Here is a 12,906-nt window from a genome sequence, read left to right as displayed (position 1 = left end):
TCCCTAGTGAAGGGAAAAAAATAGCTATCAATGGTAAAAAGCAAGCAGTCCCTGTTGACTGTTGTGGAAGAGGCCACTAAACATTAAAGCATCTCATGCAAAAGACAGCTCTAGGGGAATAAATATAAAATATCATGAGAAAATTCAAAACTAATTGAAATAGCCAAGTGGAAATTACAGAAACCAACATTAAAATATAAGAACAGTTTATAGCTTATAAAGTTGGCGTATCACATATTACTGAGCATGAAGATGAATGAACATGGTTTATCCAATACTAAGGAAAATAGATGAATGACATATAGAGGAAAATCTTAAGGATATTCACTAATATCTCGTCAGAATCCACAGAGAGTTAAAGGTTATATGGTACTATCTTCAAAGAGTTGAAATTAGAGGAGAAGCACACTTCTGGAGAAAATAGTCTTGAAACTTTTGCTGAAATAATGATGATTTTACATAAATGGAACCAGAGGATTTCAGAAAAATTGCAAGGTAATAAACATTAAAGAATTTCATATAGGTAGAAAGAAATGGTAACAGAAATAAATTCAGATCCACATTGAGGAGATAAAAACACGTGAAATCATATAAATGAGGTATCTATAGGCTGTTATATTTTCTATGCTTTGGTAAACTATGTGAACTATAGTAAACTATAACAACTATTTACAGCAAGATCTGCAGATATGTTACAGGTTAGAACATGCGAAGGAGAAAGACATTTAAACAAACCACCTAGAACAGAGGCTGCAGTTAACTGGAAGTGGGTAAAATTTTATACATGATAAAGTGAAACGTGGAGAAAAAATGTGAAGTCTCAATCAGAACACAAGAGAAAGGAGGTAAAGTACTTTGAGAACCTGAGTTTGCATATTTTATATAAATTTAAAAATAAGGGACTAGACAGAGGACTCAAGGAGCGCTTGCTGCTCCTGCAGAGGACCTGAAAGCCACCCACAGGGCTTCCCAGCACCCATATGGTGGCTCACAACAATCTCTACTAGGGGTTCTGTCTCCCTCTTCTGACCTGTGTGAGAACTGCATGCATTTATTACATACGCAGACAAACACACTTAAAATAACAAAAAAGTAAACCTAGGAAATCAATAGAGAAAATTAGTTGCAGTATTAAAACGCATTTAATTCTAAATAATATATCAGGAAAATTGCAAAACTGGCACATACACAAAATAGATAAGCAAAAGTGCAAGAAAACAAAATAGTGGTAGGAAAATTGAGTACTATCAATAATTGTGTTCAATGTAAATTGATTAAGCACTTAATTTTAAAATAAGGTTTTTGCTGGAAAAAATACCTAAATTTAGGCAGTCTACAATATATATATATACATATATATATATATATATTAAATAAAGACTGCTAGAAAATGAAGGTCTACCACCATGCAAAGATACAGTACGAGATGGCTGTAATGGCCATGTTGTTACATGACAAAAATAATCTAAAGATAAAACCCATGGCAGGAGATAAAAGAAGACTCTAGATAGGAATAAAGTTCAGCAGGATGACATGACAGCCTAGATACTTCTGTCTTTTATGTTACACGTGCACCTGTAAGTTTTATCATGGCCATTGAATCAAAATTTCATGGCAATACTTAGAAATGTTCTCATGTGTTTCTCAGTAGTTAACTGAATGTATGATGAAAATCAATAAAGATGCAGAGGCCTGAATCACAAGTAATTCAACCAATTTGACATTTACTGACTACACCATGAGAACACGGAGCTCACAGACTTGTGTAAGACGTGCTTGGTTGGCTATGAAGATGGAGAATGTGCTAAGTCACAGAAAAGCTTCAATACGGTCCAGAAGATCAAAAAGATGAGAGAATGCCCGCTAAGTGTTGCAGATTCATTCCACTACAATGCTTCAAAAATAATCAAAAAGGATCACAGAGAATGATTTTGAAATGAAAGCTACTGTAGACAGGGTACCAAATTTGTAGTATAAGACAAATTTCAATTAACATAAATTAAAGGGAAATTTATGACCATAGAAGTAAAAAGAATATACTTATTTCTATGTGACTTTTAATAAATTGTCAATATTTTATATATTCAGTAAATAAGAATTGAATAGGGAGCTAGAAGAAGATAAAATATAAACAGCTAACTTAACTAAACGAAGTTACATAGGACTACCAGGAAAGAATATAAATAGGAAAAACAATGCATTCTGAAGCTTAACAAAAATGGCAGGCTGCACATCACCATGCTCTCTGCCATGATGACAGGGGACTGAACCTCTGAAACAGGTGCTGAAGAGCCTAAACTAAAATGGGAACACATCACAGCCCTCATCGAGAGCGTTGGTGTGAGGATCATTGACTGAAAATCCACAGCTACTACATTGTCAAAGCTGAAGCTAGAGCTGGGCTTGGACAGTCACAGCGTTGGTCAGGGGCAAGTGGCCCTCTTTGGCTTCCCGGATGAATGCCTTGGACAGTATCACTCGAAAGGTTGTGTAAACAGCTGTTACCATTCTGGTTCCACAATTGAAGTCACATTTTAGCCTAGCATCCAAGAGTGACACGGCAGATCCAGAAAACTTGGATGTTAACGGTGAACTCAAGGGTTCATCTTCAAATCAAACAATCCGAGGACCTCAGGCTGTCATTGGGGATGCTGTGGCTATCTACCTTGCAGGTGAACCACTCGGCTCCATGCTATCCCACAATTCCTAGAGCTCTTACAGTCTGAAAGTGCAACTTGTAAGGATGAAAATAGAAACTAAGAGATTAGTTGAAGAGTTAGTTCATAAAGAGAATGAGTTACAAGCACTTCTTCATCAAGCTATTGAAGAAAAAGACCAAGAAATTAAACCCCTGAAACTAAGTCCTAACGGAGAGATAGCGCTGGATTTCCCATGCACCATATGAACTGTCCTGGCACAACCACTGAAGATGCTGAACGTACTGGCTGGCTGAGAGAAAATGGAGCTGATGCAGACACTGTAAGTCGGTTTCTCGCTGAAGATTACTCACTAGTGGTTGTTCTCTACTATGTTACACGTGATGATTTAAAGGGCACCAGACTAAGGGGACGAATGCTGTGCCCACTGTGGAAGACCAGCTTGACTTTCAGAACAAACGCACCTCACTGCCGCTAACTGAACCTTCAGTGGAGAGTCTGAATATTAATACAAGATGGATATCCTTTCAGGGGAAGAAAGTAGCTGAATTTTAAATCCAGTGTTTACTCTGTAAAACACACACACAAAATAAACACTCTAAAATTTTCCAAATTTTCCCAACTTCTAGTCTACAAAATTCCTAAGGACCCTTTGTAAAGTCTTTCAAAATCATCCTAGTTAGAATCCTAATGTCAAGGATTGTTTCAGTCTGCATATTTTTTTTAATTAATTTATTTAATTATTAAAGATTTCTGCCTCTTCCCCGCCCAACATTGGAGCACTGGACTGAAGTCTCACGATCCAAAGGAGGAGCAGAAGGAGAGTGAGCACGAGCAAGGAACTCAGGACTGCGAGGGGTGCACCCACACACTGAGGCAATGGGGATGTTCTATCGGGAACTCACCAAGGCCAGCTGGCCGGGGACTGAAAAAGCATGGGACAAAACCAGTCTGCATATTTTGATGGAGATGTTTTTAAGTCAGCAGCTATTGCATTTCAGCCAGATGTTTATATGGAACAGACATAACATTTTTTGTGACAGTATACCTCGGGAACAAAACCAAAGCGTGACCACAACTTTGTAGGATTCTCTTTGTATGTGATGTGCCCTGAGCATCTGAGCAGAAATGCATAATTTGGATGGTTGTATAAAGTTTCCTTTCTTGGTGGGGGGCATCTTAGAGTAATGGTTTCTACTCTTTAACTTAAGGTCTGGCCCGAGTGTGTTTGCTGGAGGTGTTCATGTACAACTGAACCATGCCTGGACCATAGTGGAGTTAGGTTGTCCTAAAGCTACCCACTGTGTCATATTTACTCAGAAAGTAAAAAGATTGCCAACATGTTACTTTCATAAAGTCCAGAAAGTTCTTTTAAAAAAAAAAAAACAAACAGTAGATAAAATGTGCTTTACTCTAGTTTGTAGGTTCATCTCTCTACATAGCTGTTGGATAACAATTTCAAAGTGCCAGATATTCTACACTACAGACAATGGCAGGTTTCTATTGTCAAAGACAGGAGTAGCAGCCAAGTTAAAAGAAGGCTGAAAAGAACCATTGGATTCAAAGGCAAATGACAACAAACCATGCTGCTAATGTATACATTTCAGAGGAGTAAGTATAGAAATAAACACAATCAGATATTTACATCTAGTTCTGTCAGCTGAGAGAAGCTAAGAACAATGACAGGTCAGCTCTTACAAACACACCTAACACCAAGATCTTAATTAACAAAAGCAAATGGCCAATGATTGTATAAAAGATGCTTGACATCATTCATATTCTGGAAAAGACAGAGTCAGTCTCAATGAGATACCAATGAACAACTGTTATGAACATGACTTTAAAAAGGCTGCCGGATCAACCTAGCTATAGGATGTGGGACTGGATGTTCATGATTGTTGATGGAAGGTCGAAGTGTGGAATGACTTTGAAAACGTCGAATATATGCTTAGTCTGTGGTTTGGTGATTCCAACCCAGGATTTTTTTTTTAAGTTATAAGTAAAACCTTGTAGCCAACAAAATACCTATTCACAAAGTCTATGGAAGTTTGATTCATCATAGCTGGAAACAAAATGTCAATAGATGCAATTACATTGTGCCTGTGTGGTATCTAGTCTCATGTCAACTTGGCACACAAACTAGAAGTATCTGAAAGGAGGGAAACTTAATTGAGAAAATGCCTCCATAAGATACATCTGTAAGGCATTTTCTTAATTAGTGACTGATGGGGGACAGCCCAGCCCATGGTGGTTGGTGGAATCTCTGGATTGGTGGTCCTGGGTTCTATAAGAAAGCAGGTTGAGCAAGTCATAGAAAGCAAGTCAGTAAGCAGCATCCACCATGGCTTCTCCATCAGGTCCTGCCTCTAGGATCCTGCTGTTTCAGTACTTTCTGTCCTGCCTTCCTTCATTGATGCCCAGCAGTATGGGAGTGTGAGCCAAATAAACCCTTTTCTCCCTAACTTGCTTTTTGGTCATGGTGTTTCATCGCAACAATAAAAACCCTAATGAAAACAGCCTGTATCCATGCTGTAATACCACCTAAGCAGTACAACTAAACTCATCTATGTACAATACAAATGAATTCCAGCCAGGGCACTGAGTGAAAGATACTAGGCACATGCTTAAGTTATGATTTCTATTGCTTTGACAAGACACCATGACCACAGCAACTCTTATAAGAGAAAGCATTTACTGGTGCTGGCTTACGGTTTCAGAGGTTTACTCCATTGTTGTCATGGCAAGAAGCATGGTGGTATGCAGACATGGTGCTGGAGAGGCAGCAGAGAGCATCTGGATCTTCAGGCAGCAGAAAGAGAAAATGAGCCACTAGGGCCTGACCTGAGCTTCTGAGACCTCGAAGCCTATCACACTTTTTCCAACAAGGTCACATCTACTCTAACAAATGCCACACCCCCAATAATGCTGCTCCCTATGAGTCTATGGGGGTCATTTTTATTTAAACTACCACAGCTGGCTTTCCAGACTAAAATAATACAATCAACACTAATCTATAGAGCTGTATAGCAGATCAGCAAAGACTGTGAGGAATAACGTTCTGATGAAGATTAAAAAGGGTTCTGAGTGTATATTCTGTGACAAGGAAACCTGTTGGATTGGTAGGCACACAGTTAATGGGTTTGTTTTTATAAATCATCAGCTTATAGACTCACTTAGAAATGCTTATACTATATCATATGAAATAATTTCTGAAAATCAGATGTCTAAAATGAACAGAGTGTTTCAGACTAAAGGGATATCAATGCACAGAAGCAGGATTCCAGCAGCTGTCAATCAAGTGTCAGACCATAACACCCCAGGACAAGTCAGGAAGGACAGATGTAATGAGGCCCAGGTTAACACATTATCCAGAGAGAGGATTAGTATTTTCAGTTTATGTTGTAAAATTTCAGTCCCCTCAGAAACAGTCATAGAACAATAAAAAGGTCCCTTGGGATAAATATTAAACCAACCTCACAGAATATGTTTTTGTCTTGTAGATAAACTCACCATTGTGCACCATCCAAGTGGTAAGTGTTAAGTATTAAATTAAGGATTCAAACTATAACCAAGTACACATTCAATGTTTATAATTGATATAACCCCAGCAGTTTTATGTTGGTGTACAACTTTGTAGAGATTGCATGTTTATGTGCAGAACCACCTGGCATCAAATATAAAAGTGCAGTGCCTCTACAGCAGCAAGGTGCATCTCATCATAACGGAGGAAAGGGACATGATGATTTGACCTCTTGTGTCCTTTGGCACCTAATTCAAGCTCTGGTCTTCATCTAATTTTTTTTTATTTAGCATACAAAGTGTTAGATACCATCATGACATTTTCAAACATGATTTGTCTTTGCTGATCTTTCTCCCCTCTCTTCTGCCCCTTACATACCATCACCCTCAGCAGCCTCCTTTCCAATTTCATGACACATCTGTTCAATTGCTCTCTCTCCTTCCAACACCTCCTTTCCCCCTCCCATGATCCCTTTTCTCATTGCACAGCCTATATCCATATGTACACACAAAAACATTAAGAGCCAGGATCAGCATAGGAAAGACAGCACACACTGTTTTCCCTTGGGTTCCTGGGGGTGGGGAGTTTCATTCTAGAGCACCTCACTTCTTTAGTTTTTTTTTTTTTATTCCTACCAGTGATTGGTTTGTTTGATTTGGCCTTTTTTGGTTTTTTAAAGATGTTGTGAATAAAATGTTTTCTCTAAATTCCTTTCTTAGAAAGATATATATGAAAAATGATGACTTCTGTTTGTTGGTTTTGAATCCTGCAACATTGTGCCATGTGTTTATTATATCTCAGAGGACTCTGCTAGAGTTTGTCTTTTAGAGAATCATGTTGCAAATAGGAATAATTTAACTTCTTTTAGTATTGTTAATCTTTTATAGCTTTATCTTGTCTTGCTGGTTTTGAACACTATATTGAAAAAGAGTGGATTGATTACCCTTGTCATTGCCAAGATTTTAGGGAAAAAATTTTTCAAATTGTGTCTATTTAGTATAAAATTGACTATAGCTTTGTTATATATAGTCTTTATTAATTTGAAGTATGTTATTGTTATTTCTAATTTCTCCAGGACTGATATAATGGAAACTTTGTAAAAACGGCTTTTCTGCCACTTTTGAGATGATCATGTGACTTCTATCCTCAATTTTAATTAGACTATATATTATGCTTAGTGATTTGCATGTGTGCGACCAGGCTGAAAGTGCAACTCACTTGGTCATGGTGTTTGATCTTCTTAATATGTTTTTCAATTTTGTTAAGAGTTTTCCATATATAATTTATCAAGGAAATTAGTCTGAAGTTCTCTTTTTATTATGTTGTATCCCATTCTGGTTTCATAAAATAAGTATGAAATGTTGCCTTCCCTTTGTATTTCTTGGAATATTTTGAGACATATTAGTGTTAAAGTCTCTGCTTCCTGGGCTTTTCTTTGTGGAGATTTTTGGTTTTATCAGCCTTGCTCATCTTTTCACAGAACCAACTCTTTCATATCTGTGTATCACCCATTTAGTCTCTATTTTGTTAACTTTCGCTCTAATCTTTATTCTTGTCTACTGGGCTTAGGTTTGGCTTGTTATTCAAGAGTCTTCTGGTACACCATTAGGTTATTTGAGATTTCTCTTACATTTTTAAGCTGTAAACTTTTCTGTAGAGCTGCCTTAGCTGAATCTAGAGGATCTGGTAGGGTGTGCTATTGGTTTTTCTTGTTATTTCTGGGTTTAATGTCCTGCTACTCATTCCATTTAGTCTCTGAATGTCTGTGTTGTTTCTGAGGTTTCTCTTGCTGTTTGTTTTATATTTATCAGACCACAATGAAATAAAAATATAAAAATTGTCCCAAGGAGGGCTTTTTGTATTTAATAAGGATTACTTTGTATCATATAATGCAGCCAACATATTTATATAAATATTAGAATGGAGTAGTGAAGTCTCCTGCTAGTATTGTGCTGCCACATATGTGATCTTCTATGTCTTTTAGTGTTAATTTTATAACATGCCAATATGCAATTCATACATGTTTACAGTTGCTCTGTTTACTTAGTGAATGTTCCCTTGGTTAATCTGGAAGGTCTCTATCTCTCTTGACTAGTTTTGCTCGTATGTCTTCTTTAGCACGCATAATAGTTGCTATGCTTGCTTCGTGTGGCCGTTTGATTAGTAGGTTGAGTTTCATCCTTTTGCACCCAGTTTTTGGATGCCCTTGCTAGCTAAGTGCATTTTTTATTGACTTTTATTGAGCTCTACATTTTTCTCTGCTCCCCTCCCTGCCTCTCCACTCCCCTTCAAATCTCTCCCAAGGTCCCCATGCTCCCAATTTACTCAAGAGATCTTGTCTTTTTCTATTTCCCATGTGGATTAGATCTATGTATGTCTCTCTTAGAGTCCTCATTGTTGTTTAGGTTCTCTGGGATTGTGATTTGTGGGCTGGTTTGCTAAGTGCATTTTTTTGAGACAACAGATAATTGAATCTTGTTTTTTAATGCAATCAGTTTAGCTAGTGACATGTTAGAAAGTTGAGACACTTTTCATTTAAAGTTATTGTTGAAAGGGGCTTGCTCTTTGCTATTCTTTTGGTTAGAGTCTTGCTTTTCCTCCTATTGTGTTAGTATTGGGGGTCTGCTGGTTAGCTATGTTACACAGCATTAATCCCTTTACCACCTCATCTTTGTGTATTCTTCTCATGGCATGAACTCTTTCCTGTCTTCACATGGATCAGTCTGTTTTCTCATATGTAAAATGTAACTGAGAAATGTACGTGGGAATTCGTCATAAAGAATGATAATGACTTATGGAACTGGAGTCTGATAGTTGGTAATGGAAGTCACTGATAGGGGAAATTAAATTTGTGTTATACTAACTGAGTGTTTCATATGAATATAATAAAAAGAGGAATATTTGAAAAATGTTGGGAGGGAAAAGAAGAGTTAGAAGCCAGATAGAGACCTATTGAACAACCAGTCTAAACCGGTAACTGCGAGAGGAATAAGCAATAGGAGTACAGTGTGTGGCTGAATGAAAATGGGGGGTTCTCATGGTAACATTTGGGGAACAGTGTAGTTGCCAGTGGGGAGCCCAGAAAACTATGATTTGCAACTAATTAGTTCTAACAAATGGTGAAAAAAGTAAAAGGGTTTTAATGAAATAGAGATCGCTAATACTAGGGTTTGAAATTTTATGTCTAAGCAGAACTGACTCCTCTATGTACTCCTTAATATATTATATGGATATAATGCTCAGTTCGTCTAATACACTTGTAATATGCCCTTGTTACCCATTTAATTTAATTTCTATTTACTCATATCCCATGTTTCATAATATTTTCATGATAAATAAATGAATTATATGTTATTAATTGAAGAAATAATCAAAGTCTATATTTATAGGTAATACTGCCCACAATGATATATTGTACAGTAGTCCCTTCAACAATAAGGTAGGTTGTCTTCATTTTAATCTTTTTTTAATACAAAGGAAGACTTTCTCTGCTGAGGAATATAAATATTTCCCATCTTATCTATTCTTTGAGCCAATATGAATCAGAAAAACTAGATAATCACTATATTTTAAACCCATGAGAAGTGTTGGGCAGTGGTACCATACACCTTTAATCCCAGCACTGGGAAGCAGAGGCACAAGGATCTCTGTGAGTTTGAGGCCAGTCTGGTCTATGGATCTAGTTCCAGGATGGCCAGGGATACACAGAAAACCTGTCTCAAAAAATCCATAAGTAGAAGCTTAAGGAAATGTATTATTTAGAAAAAATAAAGATGGAACTCTTAGATGGAAAAAAACAAGTATAGCTGGATTCAGTGTGTCCATAAAAAATAAATGTTAAAGGAATTGTGAGCACATCAATTTTAACAATAAAAATCGAATGAGAATTTTATTCAGGAAGTGTAGTCATTATGGTCAATGTATAGCCCCAAAGTATTGATTTTGCAAATATGTAGCATTTCACATCAGCAATAAGAAAATGTTAAGAGAATAAGAAGATCATTAAGACAGAAGAGTTTAACTGAAAACCAAGATACTTCAAGACATCATAGTTAGTGTCCTGACCACAAATACTTTATGAAAACCACATTATTGCATCTTCCCGCTCATTTGACATGGAAAGTGTGTACTGTTATCAAGAGTGACGTTGCCTTTTAATTTCTTGCTAAAATAAAGGATTAAAAGTCATTGGCAAGTTCCTAATGAAATCATTTTAGTTTTCCAAAGCTGTAGTAACCCTTTCAGTTTCCGATAAGGAATATTTTTATCATAAAAGTATTTCATGCTTTAAGAATAACTTGAAGTGCTTGCATTTCTGGATCTTGTGACCCACTGTAGAGTATGCTATAGGCTCTCTGCTCATTGGAGGGCAGGATTGCAGACCGCACTGAGGCACAAGAGTTATAAAAACACTTTGTCACCAGTCAGTGCTAGCGCACGCCTTTAATCCCAAAATTTGGGGATGGATTTCTATGAGTCCAGGGCTAGCCTCGTCTGAAGAGCAAGTTCCAGGATAACCAAGGCGACATAGAGAAATTTTGTCTCAAAAGAAAAAACTGTATCAAACAAAGATCCTTATTCGATATCTGAAGGACAGAAAAAAAGATATATTCACACATGCACACACTTTAAGGCTATACTTTCTTTATATTTTAAGTATACTTTAAATTAAATATACTTGAAATATAAAGTCTTTAAGATTTGAAAAATTTTGGATAAGTTTAAGTTTCCATTGCTTAGCTGTTTGCCCTTAAAATTGAAGCAAACTTTGAGCCAGGTATGATGTATTAGACTCTAAGCCAAGCATTGGGGAAGCCAAGGGAGAAAGGGAGCAAGTCCAAGGTCAGCCTAGACACAAAGAGATCCTGCATCTGAAGAAATCAAACCCTAAGACTGTAGTGGAGCCAAGCTTCACTGTGACTGTTTCCCTTTAAGATAGAGAACTGTCTAAAAGTTACCTTACAGAGCTGGGTTTTTTTCCCAGAATGAAAGGCAACTATGCTTTATAATGTTTCCTTTTGAACCTTAAAATGGAAAAGTCTTAGCTCTGTCTCATTTTTTTATTATTAATTTCTAGTTTCCTGCTCGACTCCAAGTTGAAAAGGAATTTGGATTCTCCTGCAAGAAAGATCATTAAAGAAGGTAAAATAGTAGTTGTCTCTTAGGAAACCTAAAAAGGCCATGTCATAGATTTCAATCAATCATTTAAGGAGTATTTAAGTATTTCATTGTCTTCTCTTGAAGCATAAAGAAGCTTGCTCTTTTTCCAAACTAAAGGAAAATGTGTCTTCGACAGATTTATAGATGTAATTTTCAGCTGGGAGATAAATATGCATTGATGAATCATCATCCCTAATCCATTTCCTGTGATGTGATCTTATTTTCAGATTATTATCTTTAAACTCAAGAACTGGCAAACATTCTGATATCTGGATGAAGCAAGGCTGCTGTGGAGTGCCTGATCTCTAGGACTGATCTACACGTAGAAGAACACAGAATGTGCCTTTGGATTCCAGACTATGTTATCATCACAACTTATTAGGACTTGATGGAGACTGATAGCATGTTCTGAAAATCCATTCATTTTGTCACTGAAGCACCTAGTTTTTCTGTCTTGAAAACGAAAGACAAAAAAGCAGAAAAGTTAAATGCAGTCTGGCAAAATTATGGAGCCAAACTATATCGATTAGTCTTCCTACACTTTGTCCCTTTCAACTAAAAACGTATTTTATATTTGCCATTTAAATGACAGTCCACTGTCCACCTTTCTCACCTTTAGAGCATAATGTTCTTTTTACATCATATTTCCAGATAGCTTCTATTATTTAGTGCCAGTGTGCATGTGCCTTTGAAATGTACTTGGATTTACATTTTCCTCAGTTGATAATGTTTTGCTTTTTCAGTGCTAACCAAGCACACTGCCACTGAGCCATTCTTCAGCCCTCTACATTGTTTTCTGAAGTCATATCAATGTTACCAATTAATGGTGTGCTGCCTGATAGTTCAGAACAGACATCACACATTGGTTGTGTTGTTCGTCATGTCCTCTTCTAGAAGGACATTTTCCCATACCCCCTGTCCCTGAGTCCTTACTAAATGTCTTCTCTCAAATTAAAAAACATCTTTACAGCATGTGTTGTTTCTTACTAAGAGCCAGGAGACACTGTCCACCTGTTCCTCAGAAGTGGTCATCAGTTCAGACTGGAGTGCAGGTTAACCAGACCCTGATCCTCGTGCTGTGCACACTGAATGCTTACAACTACTGCTGATTCTCTAATTTATTGGGATTAACAACTAAATTTTCCTGTCTGTCACCTTAACTACCAAAGTGTAGCTGATTTCAGGAGATGGAAATGATGTAAGAAAACAAATACAAATGATTGCTCTTCTAGTTTCCAAACAGTGATAGGAATATCTATCTAAAACATTTCCACATAGTTTATAGAAGTTCAATCAATTCCTAATAGAAGGTACTTTTGATTATGACATTTTAGGAAATCAATTCAGAAATGAAAGATGTTGCACACACATTTCTGTAGGCTGTCTTTGTCTCTGTAGGGTGTCTCAGCCAAAGATTTAGGAAAAACAATAGAAAATATTGATATATTTTCCAGATCCACTAAATTTGAACAACTATATCATCTTTACACAAGATCTCCCACAACAATCTATGGCCAAAGCCCACAGTTAAATCACTGACTTTATTCTTATTTAAAATGTGAAATTCAA

The 12,906-nt window shown here is 36.8% G+C and overlaps 1 protein-coding gene across 1 annotated transcript in view; it reads left to right on the top strand.

The window, feature by feature from the left end:
• Positions 1-12,159, top strand: part of Bank1 (B cell scaffold protein with ankyrin repeats 1) — a 211,451-nt gene extending 199,292 nt beyond the window's left edge. Inside the window, exons 15-18 of the mRNA XM_057793002.1 lie at positions 6,158-6,187; positions 9,567-9,616; positions 11,255-11,319; positions 11,565-12,159. Coding sequence (XP_057648985.1) covers positions 6,158-6,187; positions 9,567-9,616; positions 11,255-11,314 — 140 coding nt within the window. The 3' untranslated portion in view covers positions 11,315-11,319; positions 11,565-12,159. The remainder of the gene's footprint in view (positions 1-6,157; positions 6,188-9,566; positions 9,617-11,254; positions 11,320-11,564) is intronic.
• Positions 12,160-12,906: the final 747 nt, after the last annotated feature.

This window comes from Chionomys nivalis, chromosome 18 (genome assembly GCF_950005125.1).
Source record: "Chionomys nivalis chromosome 18, mChiNiv1.1, whole genome shotgun sequence".
Taxonomy (NCBI): domain Eukaryota; kingdom Metazoa; phylum Chordata; class Mammalia; order Rodentia; family Cricetidae; genus Chionomys; species Chionomys nivalis.
This window is presented reverse-complemented; position numbering and strand designations above follow the sequence as displayed.